Source organism: Antechinus flavipes, chromosome 2, assembly GCF_016432865.1.
Source record: "Antechinus flavipes isolate AdamAnt ecotype Samford, QLD, Australia chromosome 2, AdamAnt_v2, whole genome shotgun sequence".
Taxonomy (NCBI): Eukaryota; Metazoa; Chordata; class Mammalia; order Dasyuromorphia; family Dasyuridae; genus Antechinus; species Antechinus flavipes.
This window is the reverse complement of record NC_067399.1, coordinates 547,943,223-547,963,602: the sequence shown is the minus strand read 5'-3', so window position 1 is coordinate 547,963,602 and position 20,380 is coordinate 547,943,223. Positions and strand designations below refer to the sequence as shown.

At 37.1% G+C, this 20,380-nt stretch overlaps 1 protein-coding gene across 2 annotated transcripts in view; it reads right to left on the bottom strand.

Moving 5' to 3' along the window:
• Positions 1 to 347: 347 nt before the first annotated feature.
• The window catches only part of GTF2A2 (general transcription factor IIA subunit 2), an 82,961-nt gene continuing 62,928 nt past the window's right edge, over positions 348 to 20,380 (bottom strand). For both annotated transcript variants that reach the window (XM_051980942.1, XM_051980943.1), the window contains exon 5: positions 348 to 3,605. In XM_051980942.1, coding sequence (XP_051836902.1) covers positions 3,541 to 3,605 — 65 coding nt within the window. In that variant the 3' untranslated portion in view covers positions 348 to 3,540. The remainder of the gene's footprint in view (positions 3,606 to 20,380) is intronic.

Sequence of the window (20,380 nt, the reverse complement as noted above, 5' to 3'; positions counted from 1 at the left end):
GGAGGATAGTGGTTTAAAACTCAAGTAAAAATGGAGTCTCTTAACTGTACATAAGGACCCCTGCTAGAGCTCATTAACTTAGAAAACCATATAATAATATTATGTGTTCTGTTGGGTATTTATTTTGTTACATATTTCCCAAATACATTTTAATTTGGTTCCTAAGCATGTATGCCTTCAAGTCAATCTGTGTATTTGATCCCTTTGTTCTAAAATACTATTCTCCTCCAGGACTGTGATGTCGAGTTGGGTCCCTGGAAAAGGAAATGATCAGTGACATCTTTTTAGAACTAAAAAGGATTTTAAGGGGAGTGATATATGATAAACAAAGCACCCATAGACATATGTAATGTAACTTAGTATTATTGAATTTCAAAGAGGACCAAATTCTACATGGGACCATAAAGAAACGTGATATCAGTAACTGCTAGAAATTGAGGAGAAATGAAGGAGGCATGAGCTGCAGGCAAAGCAAGATACTATACAAAAAGGCCAGTCAATCCATTTCCAAGAATTTATTATTTTCTATGTTCCAAGCCTTGTGCTAAAGAACTGAAGATACAAAGAAAAATAAAAAATGAAAATGATCCTTAGTGATGGTGAAAGAGAACAATTAGTAACAACCTTTAGAAGCTGAGAATTCCAAGAAGTATGAATTATAGTCCGAAAACTATGCAAATAACCAATGGTTCTGAACTCTAAAAGGAAATGTCAACAGGAGGGACTCTGTTCAGGGAAACACCCTAAATGACTGTAGCCACATGAGTAGATCACTGGTAGGAACTGTCACCTGATATGAACCAGATTTGTCTCTTCGAGTTTATCAGTAAATTCATTCTTTTTAAAAAACTTTTTAAAAACTTTATGAAATCCTTGCTCTCTACCTTGGTACCCATATTAGAGATTATATTCTATAGGATTTAGCACTTTTATTTCCAGAATTTCTGTCCTGAGTCCACGGTCATCATTAACTGGCTCTCCTGGACTTTATTTTTTTTTTTTTATTCCAAGCCCAGCTACCTCCTCTACAACTTTGCCAACCACTTTGCCACCTTAATTGCCCTCATTAGAATCTAAACTCCTTGAAAACAGGGACTGGTAGGGGGAGGACAGGGAGATTCTGGGAACATGGTGGAGTAAGTTGGTAAATTTTAAGCTCTCTAGATTTCTCCCACAAATAGAACAAATGTGCACATATGGATGAACATAGGCTAGTGAAAAAAATCAAGATTTGGGGCAGAGTAGGGGTCCTCCACTCAACCCCAAAATCTAAAAAAACACTCTGGGCAGGGGATTAATCCGTGTGAAGTGCAAACACCTCCTGGCAGAAACACCAAGTTTCTAGCCCTGGGAGCAGCAGGAACCATAGAATCTTTCACCTCCTGGACTGCTGGAAGAGTCGGGATCTGAGTCCCAGCAGCCCGAGAGAACCAGGCCCGGCTGTGCTGCAGAGCCTCGGCCCTGGGTGAGAAGGAACCAGGACCAGTTGAGTGCAGAGGCAGGAGGGAGGGATGGGAAAAATCAGGGTTCATCTTCAGAGAACAGGGACTGTATTTACTCTTGTATTTGAATTTCCAGCATTTAGCACCAGACCTAGCACATAGAAAGTTCTTGTTTTTATTCCTTCATTTATAAATAATTTTGTTCATTCTTTAAATCCTTTGAACTGTGAGCTTACAAAGGTAATGACACATTACTTTAGCTTCATTCAAGATATTCCAATTTTCTGGGTGGGAACCGCACTTCAGAGAAATGATACTTGTCCTGAGTCACCTGTGTGTTCAAGGAGAGACTCTAAAACAAAGGTTTTGAATTTGTAAATGCTTGAGATGCTTTAATCTCATAATGTCCAAACCACAAGTCTGAAGGTGTTATTTCAAAGAAAACTTCCTATAGGCTACTCCAGAAATTCAGATTCTTATTTGATTTAAATACATGACCCTTTTCGGATAAAGTCTCTTCAATGAAGTCATTTCCCACGCGTGAGGCCTCTATTTTACTTTGGGGGAACCTCAATTTACTAAGTATAGCAGCCAATAAGAAATGTTCTTTCTTAGAGTAATGATAAATATCCCTTTCTGTCATATGGAAAAAAGCAGTACTTAGATCTCTATAAGAGAGGCTGGTATATATAGTAACATTTTTGTAGAGGCTAAAGAAGTATAAACTATATTAAAAAAAAAAAAAAACTGGTTTCTTATCCCACTGAAAGGCTATGTATGCTTGGGTAAACCGGTTAGTCTTATCTTACTGAGTCTTCTGCCCTACTCACTCATAAAATGAAAGAATTGGACTAGATGATTTCTAAAATATTTGTTGCTCTAAAATTTTAGGATTCTGTTATTAGATTAATAGAAAATAAGAAGGTACCATGCAACTATGTAATTCAACTAGCTGGCTCAGTGGATAGAGCACCAGGCCTGTAGACCCCAGTTCAAATCTTATCTCAGACACTTACCTGTGTGACCCCAGAAAGTCAATTAATCCTGTTTGCCTCAATTTCCTCATCTGCAATATGAACCAGAGAAGGAAAGGCAAACTACTTCATGTATCTTTGCCAAGAAAATCCCCAAAGGGGTCACAAACAGACATTGTGGTGTTCTCTTCTTTTTCTAAACTATGATGGCTCTCTGCGAGCAGGTTTCTCAGGGAGGTTCTGGAGGCAGCCTTAGTTTCAATCCAGAGTAATAATCACCTCAAATTCAGCCAAGGATTAAAGTACAGTCCTTTATTGTACTTCCAAATAGACGAGTTAGTTTTCTTTGGTCCGAGAGCTCTTGTTGCTAGTTCTTTGCCTCTGCCTCTGCCAGCTGCAGCCTCTTCTCTTCTGAATCCCCAGTTCTGCCCGACTGCAGTCTCTAGCTTGTCAATCTCCTCAACTGACTTCTCACTCCTCTGATTTAGGTCCTTTTTATGCTCTTTTAAAGGTGTGAACCCAAAGGTTGACTCCTCCTCCCAGAGTGGGATTGTGGGAGGTGTGACTTGTGAATCTCCGGGACTTGTGAACTCTAATGGGTAAACTCTCTTAAAGGTGTGAGCTCTAATGTGTGAACCAATTACATAAGCATTGTTTCTATTAACTCTAGTGAGTTAACACCTTGTAAGGATTCTAAGAAGACATGACTAAAAAACAACTAAACAACAACAAAATACATATACATATACGTGCCTTCGGACCACCTAGACCCTTCAGTAACTTGTTGAGTGAATAGTCTCAAGGGGCCATGTGAAGTGCCCTAAATCTGGGCATATTTATGCAAAGAAGTTTAAGACCTACTTTCATCTCTGAAGGACTTACAATGAAGCAGAAGAGGTTAAATGTTAAGGATCATGCCTGGGTGAAAAGGCAGGTCAATTCTCCGAGAGCCTCCGCAGCTGTGGATTGTGACATTTGAGGCAGTTGCGGGGCAGCCTTTGCTGACACAGGTGTTGCTTGTGGACTGGGAATGAAATAAATTGGAGGCAGGAGGAAGAGGAGAGAGATCAGACAACGCAATGGCCTCTCAGTGGGGAGGTCTGAGAACAGCAACTTCCTCTCAGTCACCTTGTAACATCATCATCCTTCATATGAAGAGATAACCATTCCAGGTACTGGCGTCTGAATTCTGGAAACCACAAGAGCAGCAGAGAACAGTTAAAAACAGACAGTTAGGTATTAGTGGGATGGAGACCTGAAGAAGATTATGGGAAACATAGCAGTAACAAACTTTCAAGTGAATTAAGGATTATGAAAAGGGAGCAGCATCCTAGTGGATCCTGGGAAATTATATTTGGAGGAAAACAGCCAGGCCAGAGGAATCAGTTCCTTAACACAAGAAAACTCAAAACTCTATATAAAAGGGACGAATGCCCCAAGAAGCCTTAGAACACACGCAGGCTTAAAACTACTGTTCAAATAAATCTAAGTGTCATTTGGCCCTGACAACTGGCATTCCAGGACTAGGCACTGTTTTCTCAAGCAGGGGATGGAATGGGTTGGGGGAGGAGACTCTTTCATAGATCTCCTTGATTATGCCCCACATAGACTTTCCTTTGAGTACATCAGAACTGAATTCCTCTCTCTCCTTCAAAAGGTTCTCAGCTCCCCTATCAACAATCAAACTAACAAAACATAAAATCTCTTCTCTATTTGATTTTTTACTAAAACAAAACCTGCAGAATGGATTCATTAGTCAGGACCCTTGATGCAGTCAGGATATCTCTCCTACCTTTTTTAACAGAGGGAATAAAACAACTATCTTGTTTGGTGGGTCCCATCTTCCCACATGGTTCACAAAAATGGAGAGAGGTGTTATGCAATTATGTCATGTCTTGCTATATCAATCTTCTTTTCCTCTTGAGTCATAAAGGTGACAAACTTACAAATCCATCTCTAGATCTGAGTGAGGTTAAGCATTTCTATCTCTTCTCCTATCCTCTCCCATAATCATATTTTTATTAATTCAATATTTTGAATTGAATATTCAATAGTTAATATTAATTCAAATATTCAATTTTTGAATTAAAATACATTTTGTTTACAGGGATAAAAAGTCCAAATGTGATGTTTTATGTTAATAGATTTAATGAATACATAATAATACTCAATAATAGAATAAATTAAACTTCTTTAAAGCAAGTACTTTTTAATAATCAGTGTTCTTAGTTTCTGACTTACAAGACTTCTTTTCACTCTCTTTCTCACATGGATATTAGCTCTGCTCTTAAATGGCCATTAAATGAGTTATGATTCTAATACATCAACTATTTTAGTTTCCTTGAATTTTAGAATTCATAAATCTAAATGATAATTTTATCTTTGATCCATGGCATGCCTTAAAAACATATATCTGAATTCCTTTGGCTCCTCAAAGGAAGAATATAGTTTCAATAAAAAGCAGAATGCTTGAATCAAGCAAATAAGAGAAAAACTGTCCTAAAAGAACTCTTTACTAGTATCTCACAAAATTCTTAACTCTTTTCCAAAGAACAAGAATAATAGCTGAAATTTACATACTATTTTCTATGTGCCATGTACTACGTTAAACACTTTACAAATATCATCACATTTTATCCTTACAACAACCTTGGGAGGTTAATGCTATAATTATCACCATTTTACAACTGAGGAAACTCTCTTAAAAGCACACTTTCCAATCTCTCCACCTAGGGAAACTTGTCAAAGACATTCTGCATATGTGCCAACTCCCATTCCAGCTGTACATCCATCATCTAATATAGTCCATTTCACAGAGGTACTTAAACATTTATTAAATTGTTGAAATTTTATGGGCTAGCCTGGGAACCTAATAAGCATTCATAAAATTGATTATGTGAGAAATTATCTTTAAAGTTCAGAATAACCAGCTTCCAAAAGATCTTCTGGACTTGCTTTGCTTCTAAAATTAGAACTGCTCACATTCCCCATGTGGGGCCCTCATGTATGCCCTTACAAGAATGGAGTGGGGTTCTGGATCAATCACCTTCACAGAATACAGTCTAGCCTGCAAATTGATCATTCATAGACTTAGAGCTAGAAAAGACTTAAGAAGTCACCTCATCTAGGTCCCCCATTTTATCCATAAGAATTATGATATCATTATATGACCATTTTCTTGACATACTTGTGATCCATTCTCTTCCTCCAGTACCTACCCTAAAGTCATTCACTCCCATTGGTGAGAATTCCCCATACCTAGGCCCTTCCAGATCCACCATTTCTGGCTATTTTCTGGCCATAATTCCGTGCTCACCTAGAGTTAGGTATTAATGGGATGGAGACCTGAAGAAGATTATGGGAAACATAGCAGTAACAAACTTTCAAGTGAATTAAGGATTATGAAAAGGGAGCAGCATCCTAGTGGATCCTGGGAAATTATATTTGGAGGAAAACAGCCAGGCCAGAGGAATCAGTTCCTTAACACAAGAAAACTCAAAACTCTATATAAAAGGGACGAATGCCCCAAGAAGCCTTAGAACACACGCAGGCTTAAAACTACTGTTCAAATAAATCTAAGTGTCATTTGGCCCTGACAACTGGCATTCCAGGACTAGGCACTGTTTTCTCAAGCAGGGGATGGAATGGGTTGGGGGAGGAGACTCTTTCATAGATCTCCTTGATTATGCCCCACATAGACTTTCCTTTGAGTACATCAGAACTGAACTCCTCTCTCTCCTTCAAAAGGTTCTCAGCTCCCCTATCACCAATCAAACTAACAAAACATAAAATCTCTTCTCTATTTGATTTTTACTAAAACAAAACCTGCAGAATGGATTCATTAGTCAGGATCTTTGATACAGTCAGGATATCTCTCCTACCTTTTTTAACAGAGGGAATAAAACAACTATCTTGTTTGGTAGGTCCCATCTTCCCACATGGTTCACAAAACTGGAGAGAGGTGTTATGCAATTATGTCACGTTTTGCTACATCAATCTTCTTTTCCTCTTGAGTCATAAAGGTGACAAACTTAAAAATCCATCTCTAGATTTGAGTGAGGTTAAGCATTTCTATCTCTTCTCCTACCCTCTCCCATAATCATATTTTTATTAATTCAATATTTTGAATTGAATATTCAATATTTAATATTAATTCAAATATTCAGTTTTTTAATTAAAATACATTTTGTTTACAGGGATAAAAAGTCCAAATGTGATGTTTTATGTTAATAGATTTAATGAATACATAATAATACTCAATAATAGAATAAATTAAACTTCTTTAAAGCAAGTACTTTTTCATAATCAGCTTTCTTTGTTTCTGACTTACAAGACTTCTTTTCACTCTCTTTCTCACATGGATATTAGCTCTGCTCTTAAATGGCCATTAAATGAGTTATGATTCTAATACATCAACTATTTTAGTTTCCTTGAACTTTAGCATTCATAAATCTAAATGATAATTTTTATCTTTGTTCCATGGAATGCCATAAAAACATATATCTGATTTCCTTTGGCTCCTCAAAGGAAGAATAGTTTCATTAAAAAGCAGAATGCTTGAATCAAGCAAATAAGAGAAAAACTGTCCTAAAAGAACTGTTTAATAGTATCTCATAAAATTCTTAGCTCCTTTCTAAAGAATAATAGCTGAAATTTACATAGTATTTTCTATGTGCCATACACTATGTTAAACACTTTACAAACAACTTACAACAACCCTGGGAGGTTAATGCTATAATTATCACCATTTTACAACTGAGGAAACTCTCTTAAAAGCACACTTTCCAATCTCTCCATCTAGGGGAAACTCTGTCAAAGACATTCTGCATATGTGCCAACTCCCATTCCAGCTGTACATCCATCACCTAATAATTCCTTTCACAGAAATACTTAAACATTTATTAAAGTGTTAAATTAAGTTGAAATTTTATGGGCTAGCCTGGGAACCTAATAAGCATTCATAAAATTGATTATGTGAGAAATTATCTTTAAAGTTCAGAATAACCAGCTTCCAAAAGATCTTCTGGACTTGCTTTGCTTCTAAAATCACAACTGCTCACATTCCCCATGTGGGGCCCTCATGTATGCCCTTACAAGAATGGAGTGGGGTTTGGAATCAATCACCTTCACAGAATACAGCCTAGCCTGCAAATTGATCATTCACAGACTTAGAGCTAGAAAAGACTTAAGAAGTCACCTCATCTAGGTCCCCCATTTTATCCATAAGAATTATGATATCATTATATGACCATTTTCTTGACATACTTGTGATCCATTCTCTTCCTCCAGTACCTACCCTAAAGTCATTCACTCCCATTGGTGAGAATTCCCCATACCTAGGCCCTTCCAGATCCACCATTTCTGGCTATTTTCTGGCCATAATTCCGTGCTCACCTCCTCTCATGTTCTGGGGAAATAGTAATCAAAGTCACAATACCATTCCTGAAAGGGACAGGTATGTCACTGAATTTTCCATTTACCATTCCTGTAATTTTCAGCCCAAAATACCTCTCCCTGTCCAACACTCCCCTATAGGTATTATTTTCCTCTATTAGAATGTAGATCTAATACAATTTATCTTGTTTTATGTATTTATATTCCCAATACTTAGTATAGTACAATTTAGTAGTTGGTGCTTAACAAATTCATTTTCATCCATTCATTTTTTTCAATCATTTGTAGCCCAAAATTTTGAGGATCTTTATTCCAACTCTTACTCTCACAGATAAAGTGAGTTCCCAAGCAAGACTACACCTTCTTTTTAGAGTTCTAGAAGTACCTCTTAGGGGTCAGAGATAGAGGTGTCTCTCTAATTCCTAGGTTCAAGTCTACATTCTAGTGTGTTTTTTCCTAAATGACAGGAATTAATGTCCATTTCACTAGAGCAATTAACATTAAGTTAGCTTTGACAATAGAATATTTACTGAAAAACAGGGCAAGAAGTACAAACATTTTCTCCTAGTACTTAGAGGTACACTCTGCCCTATGATATTCACTCCCTAAGTAGAGTGGATTAAAACTTTAAGTAATTTCTAGGAAAAATTTGCCCACCAAATTCAATTCCTAATGCAGAAATCTGCTTCTCCTTCTTGGCTGTCTTTGATCTCTTAGCTTCCTAACAGGCTGCATTGTCAGCATCATTTAACATGGGCTTCAGCTCCCAGACTTCTAATGATCGGGGTCTTTAGACCTTTCATAAATCACAAGATTGTCCTCTTCTCTAATGTAGGCACTTTTTCAATATACTCCTTCATCCAAGATTGGCAAAGAATGGACATAATGACAGAAGCAATATGAAATCTTATCTCCAGACTTCTCCACCTCTGTCCTAGGCATTTTTCAACCTGTTAAGATTTCTCTGCCACTTCCTCTGATCGCTGATTTTCTCCCCAGATCCTTTGTTTAAAGAAGTGCCCAATTTAGCTGTGATCAGTCCATTTTGGCTCCAAACCTGATTTTCTGGATTTTTAAAATATCTCCATGGAGATACTTCCTCTGTCAATTTTCAGCTCTCTTTTATGTATTTCCCCATTAGAATGTAAGCTCTGTGAGGCTATGAACTGTCTTTATTTTTACTTGAATCTGAACTTCCAGTGCTTATCACAGTATATAGCACAGGGTCCACATTTAATAAACTCTCTCTGACTGACTCTGTGTCTGTCTCTTTCTCTTTCTGTCTCTGTCTTCCTGTCTGTCTATTTCTTTCTCTCCTCCTCCCTCTCTGTAAGGCTTATAGCATTCCTAGTTTGGTTAAGAAAGAGGCATGAATCCTCCAGCTCTTCTCAGATGTATCCTGCTTCCTTTTTGTAAGCCATCACAATTCCATCTCAGTAGACAGTTTAAAGGTTCCTCCTCTTCACATAGTAGACAGACCAGAAACAACACTTGCACATGCTCTGTGGTCCATGTAGGTACTGTACTGGAGTCAAAGTATGTACAATATACTCATAAAGACTGGGTACCCACTAGCTGATACCAGCCCCCATCATTTATCCTTTCAAGGATTAGAGTCTCTGTTCTAGAATGGGTACCAAGAACAGGTACACTAAAGAAGATACCCAGGTAGAGAAGAAATTCGAAGATGAAAAGACCACAATCCAATCTTCCATAATATTAGAGTACATATAGAAGACACATAGGATCTCTTAAAAGAAGTGGCCTCTGAGCTAAAACTTGAAGGGATTTAGGGATAAGCACATAGTCTATGAGACTACCTGAGCTACTTATGCTTGTGCAATGTCCCACTCTGATAAGCCTTACTTTGATCAAGGTTATTTGTTTTATTTGTTGTTGTTTTTTGCTTGTTTGGTTGTTTTTTTGTCTTACTATTTTCTAGTTGGAAAAGGACTTTCAGAACATGACTCCAGAACTTCCCCTGTTCCTGGAAAAACTAAACTATTTATAATGTCCCCAATCCCTGGGAATATAATCCACTCAGCTTTAGAACTCCAGCCCTGGAGTTGAGTCATTTTGATTAGTGACTAAACATACACAAATTTACCTTGCCTATTATTGATGAGGCTTCCTAACGCCAGCCTAGCATTCTATCTGCTATTGTACCATTAGTTGCCCCATATCCCATTCAACCATCTACCAGAGCCATCTACCATCTGCCTTGATGATTCATATAATACCTCACTACCTCCTTCAAAAAAACTCAAAATATACCTACTTTCTATGTTTTTGTCAAGGTATAGACAATAAAACAAATGACACCATTACTGACTACCTTTTGGAACAATTCCTAGTCCTTACGATTCCCTAGACCAAAACTCCCTTCCTTAGCCACTTTCCCCCACATATGAGGTCTCTTCCTTTAGAATATAATGCTCCTTGAGAAATAGACAGTCTTGATTTGGTAATTCTTAGAATGCTTAGAAGCACAGAATAAGCACTTAATTTTTTTAAAAAATTAATTCACTAATAAGTCAGTGCTGAAATGAAAAATGAAAATTCTGCTTCACAGCTACTGAATGGAGTAGCACAATTACTGTTTGCTCTCCACAGCTGGTTTTTCTTCGAGTAGTGACAATTGTGTACAAGAATGCCATGAGGTGGAACTAGAAACACAAAGAAATGCAAAGACCTGAGTACCAGTAAGTACCTACTATGTACTAATCCCCCAAAGAATGTAGATCCTATTAGGTGGAGAAAAGCAATACACACAAAGATTAAGTAAATAGGAGGGATTTGGAGGGCAGGGGAACCACCAACTGAGGTAATCAAGAAAGGTCTTGAAGGAGTCAGCATTTTAATTAAATCCAGAAGGGAACTGGGCATTTTAAGAGATGGAAGTCACCCAGAAGGCTCATCAAGAGTCAACCAGTGGAAGTCTGAGGGGCAATCAGAAGCCATAAGAAGCAGTCAACATAGAGTAAGTCTTGATAGTATAATGTCTTCTTAGAACTTGGGATCATAGCTTGGTAAAGGAAATATCACTGGTGAGAAGGTCTATAACCAGGTGTAGAATGGTAGGTATTAGTAGAAGTAGCCCTTCCACCTTTCCAGATCTCAAACCTTGTGCTATTCTCATTCAGCTGTGATTAGCAAGAGTGGCTGCGGATTTTCTGACCCTAGAGTCAGACTTGGCCTAAGCATTTACCTCATAAGACTGGATATCCTATAAGATATTGACTTTGCTTTGTACACATAGCTACAAAAACCAACCAAACAAAATAAAAATTAGGGGTGGCTTCTAATGGAACACTGAATACACAGATCTACATGCAGAGTTATTTATGAGGGCCTATATTCACAAAAGGGATGAAGTAAATCATTTACTTGAGCTTGCTGAGTGCAGCTTCTACTGCTATTTTTCAATGCCTTGAGATATTCAAAAGACTGACCAATATGAAAAACATGGGGATAAAGTCATAATAGTATTCTTTGGGCACCTAGGTGACACAGTAAATAGAGTGCTGGACCTAGAATTCAAAACAATCATTTTCCTGACTTCAAATCTAGCCTCAGACTCTTACTACCCATGTGATACTGAACAAATCACTCATCCCCATTTGCCTCAGTTTTCTCAGCTTCAAAACGATCTCATGAAGGAAATGGCAAACTATTCTAGTATCTTTGCCAAGAAAACACCAAATGGGGTCACAAAGAGCTAGACTGACCAAAGAACAACAGTATCCTTTATGTTCAAGAAATCATTTCAGGCCTTTCACCAATATGGGGTCCCACACAGATTCCCTATTGACCTATTATTATATGTTCCATAAATTCCATTTCCTCCTCCTTAAATTGACATTACTCTAACATGGCAAATAGTCATTGTTGATTCAGAAAGTTAGTGAAGAATTAATTCAATATGCTATCCAGGATCCCAGGAATAGATGACAATATCATGATAAATCATCATCTTCAGTCTAGCATGTCTTGAAATATAAAGTTAGCCAATTTCTGAAAAGCCACAGAGGCATTGCATAAATCCACTGGTATAACTGGATATCCATGAAAGTCAAGCTGGGTCTGCAAGGCTCACCTCCATTAATTTACCCTTCATTTTTGGGAACAGAATGTATACTACCTGCAAATTCGATTCAGTGAATAAAATTAATGCTTCCAGATAATCCATCAGCTCAGGTATCAAGAATAGGATTTCCCAGATGGTGATCTTAGTGGCAGCATGTGTATTGCAATAGATATTTGTTTAAGATATAGTTTCTGCATTGCGTATCTCAACTCATGTGAATCATTACGGAAATCCATGAATAGTTTAGTCCGGAAGTATAACACAAATTACAGTTGACATGGGAAGAAAGACCACAGAGCCAAAAAATTTTCTTCAAAATGAGACTGACTCAGGAGTGGTAGGCAGTCCAACAAGAAAGAGGGAGCATCTTTGTGTGAACTGTCAATCAGATGACATTTTATTTCTAGAACAAGGAAAAGTCGGTATTAGAATTCAGTGTTATCACCATCCAAGGAAAGAGAATCAGTAGAGGTTTCAATAAGCCTGTCAATTGTCCTATAGGGTACTTGATCCAAATATATAGATCAAAAAATTAGGCATAATAACATATGTCATTTCATAGCCATGGATGATCATGTATAATGTCTATGATTTTTTAAAGTATATTTCAAAATTAATGTGTTAATTCCAACACTTCCCTGACATCACCTTCTGAACTTCCTTTTGCTCTCTTCTGTGTATTTTATCAATGTTTTTTTCCTTCTTTTCTTCCTTTTGGGATTCTCTAGAATCTTAAGTTGAGAGTTCACCAATTTAGTAATGAGCTGGTTGGTGCTGGTTAAGTTAGCTTGGACTGGTTAACTGTGTGCTCTGTTGGGACATAATCTCAGATTTATCAATCAACAAGTATTCATTGCCAGGAGCAGCTAAATGGTGCCACAATTCACAGAGCCCTAGGTCTGGAATCTGGAAAATTCATTTTTCTGAGTTCAAATCCAACGTCAGACACTTACTAGCTATGTGATCTTGGGCAGATCACTTCACCTTGTTTGCCTCAGTTTTTCATCTGTAAAATGAGTTGAAGGAAAGGGTAAATCACTCTAGTAAATAGCAAATCACTCCAGTATGTTAGCCAAGAAAACCCTAAATGGGGTCACAAAGAATCAGATGCCACTGAAACAACTGAACAAAAAGAATTCATTAAGTAGCTACTAGGTACTAAACACTATGTTCAAAGGAACTTCAGGGATCAGCTAGTCAATCCCTTTCATTTATGGACAAAATAGCTAAATCCAGAAAAAATGAAGCAATTTGTTCAAGATTGCACAGAAAAGAAATAGACATGAAGGCAACCCTTATGACTCAAAATCTAGCAGTTTTTTTTTTTTTTTATTGTGCTATATGTCCCAAGATTAGACGAGGATGTCATCCAAGTTGACAATTACTCCTTAGTCCAGTAGATCTCAAAATAACAAATTTGTGAATCCTTGAAAGATAATAAATAAATGCATAAACAAACAAGTAAATAAACTAATAAATGAAAAAATAAGCAAACTAACATGTATATTTTGTTATTTATTAGGCCATACTATGTCTAGAAAGCCATCTTTCATTTTTTTCCCCTTTTCATATCTGGGTTAGACTGTCCCCTAGAGAGGTAATTTTAGTGAATAGTAAATATCTAGTGCAGTGCTCAGAGTCTGGGGACTTAATTCATTTAGTAAAAAGATATTCAGAAGTTAAGACTACTCTTGTCTTCCTGACTCTTCCTGATTATGAATGTTTCAAAAATAGTCAGCAAGACTATTCTCTGGTTGGGTTAATGATTTAAATATAAAGCAAATTAGTAGAGCAAGAGACAGCCTACCTGTCAGATCTGTGGAGAAGGGAGGAATTTATAGCCAAAGAAAAACTGGAGAGCATTATGAAATGTAAAAAAGATAATTCTGAATACATTAAATTAAAACTATTTTATACAAACAAAACCAATGCAACAAAGAAGGGAAGCAAAAAGCTGGGAAAAAAATTTTATAACCAGTATTTCTGATAAAGGCCTCCTTTCTACAATATATGGAGAACTGACTCAAATTTATAAGAATATAACTCATTCCCCAATTGATAAATAATCAAAGATTATAAACAGACAATTTTCAGATGAAGAAATTAAAGCCATTTTAGAAATATGAAAAAATGCTCTAAAGTACAATTGATTAGAGAAATGCACATTCAGACAACTCTGAGGTACCACTTCACATCTCTTAGATTGACTAAGATGACAGGAAAAGATAGTGATAAATATTGGAAAGGATGTAGGAAAACTGGGACATTAATGTATTGTTGTTGGTAGAGTTGTGAAATGATTCAGCCCTTCTGGAGAATGAATTGGAACTATGCTCAAAAGGTTATCAAACTGTACATACCCTTTGATTCACCAGTCTCACTACTGGATCTATCCCAAAGAGATAATAAAAGGAAAAAGCACCCATGTGCAAAAATGTTTGTGGCAGCCCTTTTTGTAGTGGCAAGAAGGTGGAAATTAAGTGGAGGCCCATCAGTTGGGGAATGGGTCAGGAATGGCCCACCACGAAAGCTCCAAAATTCACTTTCAGATTCTTCTTATTCAAAATAGTACCCATAAATAGATTTGTGAGGGAGAGAGCATCTGCATCCAGAAAGAGAACTTTGGGGACTGAATGTGGATTCCAGCATAATATTTTCACCTTTTGTAAAATTGTTGTTTCCTTGCTTTCTTCCTGCCTCATTTTTTTTTCTTTTTGATCTGATTTTTCATGTACAGCATGATAATTGTGGAAATGTGTGTAAAAGAATTGCACATGTTTAATATATATTGGATCACTTGTTGACTGGAGGAGGGGGTGAGAGGGAGGGAAAGAGAAAATTTTAGAACACAAGGTTTTGTAATGATGAATGTTGAAAATTATCTTTGGATATAATTTGAAAGTAAGTAAAAATTATATAAAAAATAATATACATTGTTGGGGCCCAGATCAGTACATTTAAATTACCAAATGCCCCATGTCTTCCCTTATGCTCCTTCATTCACAATAGTGATGGCTTGCACTATGAAAATGTAAGGAGTTAAATATCAGCTCTACTAGTGTCCTCACTCATAATATCACCACTAGCTAAAAGGTTTATCAGGTGAGGTCAGATAACCAATACAAAAATAATAATCTCTGATGAGTCAGATCTCTCTAGCGATTATTCAATTTCACCATTCTTTATTTTTACAAATAGCACTAGACTGGAAAGATGGACAGCTAGATAAGCCCATTTTTAAAAAGTTCTCTTTCATACTTGTCCATGTTCTGTTTGTGCACTGAATCCATCCTCATTTGTGACCAGAACTGTGGCTGCATACCTGCTGTAAGGCTTCTGGAATGCTGCTAATAGCATTATTAGATAGATGATAGAGAGATAGCTCCTCTACCTTGACAGTCCAAACATGCTTTTAAAGTCTTTGTAGCACAGAGGACTCTCTAGCTCAGGAACAGTCAACCCTTTCAAAAGATGATCAATCCCTCAGAACAAGAAGTCATCAATGATTCCTTTTAGCTTAGGATCCTTGTCTCCTACAGATTTGCTACAATTATGGTCACAATCAAAGATTAGGCACATGATCAACAGGTTCTTAGCCCCATCTTCATGGACCAATTTATTGTCAACTGTTTGATCCAACCCCTGCCAAGACTGAGTCACCAAGACAGGAATGTTCCATGCCAAGTCCCAGTTGGAAGTCTGGAAAGAACTGACATATTCTACATAATCTCTTCCCCTTGACTAAATTTAACAACAAAAAAAATCTGATAATTAAAAATTTTGGATCAAAAATAGCATGCCAAAACTCTCCTTGGTCTCCTGAAGCAAACAATTTTTTACTCTTCAATAGAAGGCTGTTTCCTGTGAGATAAGGACAGCTTCAGGTGCAACAGGACTGTCCTGCTAAGTCAGATCTTGCAAAGGCTACTTAAGTTCAGTATGTAGAGAGCCTTGTTGGTAGAAGTCCATAAACGTTTTGCATTAGGGAAAAGGACCTATTTGTATAAAAATATTTAGAGCAACTCTTTCTGTAGTGGCAAAGAATTAGAAACTGAAGAGAAGCCCATCAGTTGGGGAATGTTTGAACAAATTGTAGTATATGATTGTAATGAATTCTATTGTGCTATAAGAAATGAGAAGCAGGTTCATTTCAGAAAAGCCTGGAAAGACTTACACAAATTAATGCAAAGTAGAGTGAGCAGAAGGAGGGGAACTCTGGACAAGATAGGAGTCAAGGAAGGGTTAGCAAAAAGTTTCTATTTACCTAATTTTTCTTTTTCACTCTTCTTTCAGAATGAGGTAAATTCCTGGAATTATCCCCAGTGGCTTAGGAAATTTTTTCTTGTAATCTTAAAATGACTAATTGCCAGACTCCTTAATCATTGGTCTCAAAACCTTGAGAATCTGCTAAGATGTTATTTTAGAAATTCTATAATTTTAATTAGCTAATTTTATTTCTGTAGTTCCTAGCTTGGCCAGAGCTGGGGTCCACAGAACTTCTTCTCCTTTTAAGGTAGGATTCAAGGATGTTAAGAAATCTTTCCTAGCATTCAAACTATAACATAGAAGGTTTTTTGTTGCTTGGCTGCATTCTAAATCTTTCCAGGTAACAAAATCTAGCTCACAAAACAAACATAAAAGATATTCTGCACAGAGATGCAGATATAGATAAAAATGACAAAAAGCCATAAAATTTCTTTGCAAAAGTCATCCTATAGTAGTCTCCTCTGGCATCCCAGAGAAGGTAGAAAGGTAGCAAAAGTTTGCTTAAAATTGCAAGCCTGGGTATCCCCAGTCAAAGAAAATATGCTGAGCCTGAAACTCAAGATGACCCAGACAAGCCTTCTCCCAGTTGGTTGAGGTGTCCCAGGATCGAGAAAGAAAAAAATGGGTGCTTACCTTGACAAGGAGCGGCTGCAGCTAGAGGAGGCCAGACTCTCTATTCAGGATCACCAAATGTTGAGGTTCAAAAGGAGACCCCAAACGGTTGTCACAGACCAGTGTTGTAAGATGTCTCAAAAAAATTTGTTAGGTTGAATACATCTCCAAGTCAAGGAGCAAAGTGTATTGTAATTGCAATACCAATTGAAGTAGGCTGACTTCCAAAAGGATTTAGCAAAGAACCCAGAGAAAGAAGATAAATTTATAGGACAAAGTTAGAGAGACCAGAGCTAATTTTGAGGGGTGATCTATTCACTATTGTCTCAGGAACTTGGTTATCACTGACCATCAGATTATCTCTCTGACAACGAACAATGTTTGTAGGACTTTCCTAAGGCCAGAAAAACTTTAGAATCTTTAACGGACCAATTGTTATTGGTCACTGCTATGTTTCCCCCAAAAGCTGTACCCCATCAATTTCCTTCTCCAGCTTATTTGACAAAAAGAGGAAACTAAGGCAGAATCAATGGGCTTGCCTGGTGTCAAACAGCTAATAAGTATATGAGCCAGGATTTGAAGTCTTCCTGACTCCAGACCTAGACATTGTGTCTGCTGCACCACTTAGATAATAAATAGAATGCTGTGTTAGTATCAATAATACAGAGAGCAAGACAAGAGTCAGGAAAGAGAGATACAATGTAAGTAGTACTAAAGAGGGACCTGCACATGACACTGTTTAGCAAAGAACAGCTTTTCTCAAAAGAAATCTAGTAGAAATTCTAGTCCTTTTCTTACTCATCTGAATGTTCACCGCTTAGGAACTGGCAAGAAAGCTTTTTGAAGAAGGGAGGATTTAAACTGAACCCTGAGAGATTATATCAAATTTAGGGAGAAGGGGGGAAATTTTCTTCATTTAAATATGACAATTTATATCTTCTTTTTCAGTAGTGGTTGAGGAAAAGCACAGGAGGGAGAAAAATTAAATGTTTTTAAAATAAAATAAAATATTTAAAAAAATAAAATAAATATTTTTGAATGGATTAATATCATTAATTTTCTTCTTATTTTTTTTTCATGAAAACTCTGGAATTTATTTCCATTCATATTGGATAGAGGTTATAAGTTTAGTGAAAGTGACACCAAAAGATCAGGAATGCCCATCATATAGCATAAAAAATTAGGAAGAAAGAAAAATGAGAAAGAGTATTGTTGACCAGCTAAACAAGGATAGTAACGGGGGGTTGGGGGGGAAGGTGAGAATTGGTCTATCTTTTCATAGTCTCACATGGTTCCAGAGTTTCAAGTTGGGCAACTTTGTGATAGGGTCCAGGACTAAATGGGAAGGGGAATCTGCAGAACAACTAAAATTTGCTGGATTCCTCTTTGGTCAACCTTGCAATTTTCCATTCCTTTATACCTGAACTCTAATCATCACCTACTAGAGTCAGGATAGCCTAGCGTTGAACATATACAGAAGCTTCCAGGAGCTGAACTGGAAAAATAACAATGAAAAAGAAAACAAGCAGCATGACATAATCTTCTACAAGTTGTAATTTTCAGTTAAAGGAAAATTACTTGGGGGAGTGAGTGCCATTAGAGAAACAGCTAAGTGACTGAGGCAACTCTGTGGGGTAGAAAGAGCATAGAAAGAGCACACACACTCTAGAGCTGGAGCATTTGGGTTCCAATGCTGCCTCAGATGCTGTGTGTGAACTTAGGCAATCACTTAACTCTGTTTGCTTCAGTTTCCACATCTGTAAAATGAGGATAATAAAATAGCACCTACCTTCGTGGGCTGTTGTGAGGATCAAATGACATCATCATCATCATCATCATCATCATAAATGTAAAGCACTTAGTGGTTTGCTAGGTGGTTGCCTGGGTCTGGAGACAAGGCCTGAGTTCAAATCTAGTCTTAGATACTTTTAGCTGTGTACTCCTGGGCAAGTTATTTAACTCTGTTTGCCTCAGTTTCCTCATCTGTAAAATGAGAGGGAGAAGGAAATGGCAAAACACTCCAGTATCTCTGCCTAGAAAACCCCTTGAAGAATCATGAAGAATCAGATAACAAAACCCCCCAGCACAAAACCAACCTGTGCTGTGAAAATATTAACTATTGTTAAGAAGGCTCTCAGAGTACAGTAGGGGAAATTACTTAAATGTAAAAGATTCATATAGGAGCAATTAGAGATCACCTCCTGAGGAAGGCTCTAAAATGGGGCTTAGAGGAGGAATCCCAGACAGTGGTTGGATTTGCCCAAGATCTGGCAGATATTAAGTAACACAATGGGGCTCAGAACTTCTGACCTTTAATCCAACACTTTACAAACTGTGTGCCTTCTTTAGCTTCTCTGTGCTTCAGTTTTCTAAGTGGTTAAATTGGGGATAATATTTCAAGTGCCTGCCTACTTTGATTACTATGATGGAAAACTATGGAAATGCAAGTTAAATGTAGTGGATTATGGAATAAGTTTATGGAATATTTAATGTTTGTGGAATATTAAGAACTCACCTATGTATATGTCATTATTCCTAGTAGAATGCAAGTTTCTTTTTTTCTGGGGATAAGGAGGTAAGAGAAGAGGAGCCAGGCATTTGGGAGTCAGGAGTCTGAATGTAAGCTTCTTAAGGAGGTTTTTTGTTTGCTTGTTTTTGTCTTTTGACGTTATATAATTGATTAGCAGTCAGTCTTGTGACTTAATGCATGGAATGAGTTGACCTACCCTTTTGTACATACTAAAGCAGTAATTAATGATTGTCATTATGGTTAATTGATAAGTTGTCTTTATTTGCATAAAGAAAATGTTCTGCAAACAAACTAGAGACAATGGAGAGTAATTTTTTTTTTTCTTTTTGCCTCTGACCTAAAAGGGACAGAATAAGGGGTCCAGCCTGGGAGAGATCTGTTGTCAGTCATTTCCTAAAGAGTCTTTTAAAACCAGTCGGAGAGGTTTTCCTGTTGTTGTTGGTGTTGTTGTTTCTTTAATTGGAACACATAGTGGAGAATTCAAGCCAGGAAGTCTGAACCAGCTTTCATAACTTTTTTTTAAAAATCTAAGCACCTTTGTTGAGTTCACTAGTGTTTTTCCTCCTCACATGTCCAATCATTTTCCTCCAGAGAGAGCACATCTCCTAGACCTCCCAGAGCCCGTTTCCTCCTCCGTACCAGGAACTGCAAAGAACTCTGTAATACTTTTACCTACTACCTTTGTCCCTTGCCAGGGGCCATGGGGATAAGCTTTGGAGAGAATTTCGTAGACAATCTGTGACTTGTGGAATTTTTACCTTTTAAGAAAACAAAGTCCCGATATCAAACACTCGGTAAAATGACGTCTCACCAAAATAGAATTCATCGGAAATAGAGTGGTTTGTTCTTTTTTCCTTGACCTAATTTTCATTACTCTTGGATATTGGTAAGAAGGTGTTTTGAAAAAAAAATTTAAGGTATCATTTTTTAAAAAATGCAATCTTAAAAAAATTAAAGATTAAAAGTGTGTGTATGTAAATTAAAAGTGTGTGTTTTGTATAACAAAATCATTGTTATATTATGTTCTCACCAAGGAAATTATGTGACAAATAAGATGCCCAGGAAAAGTACAGAA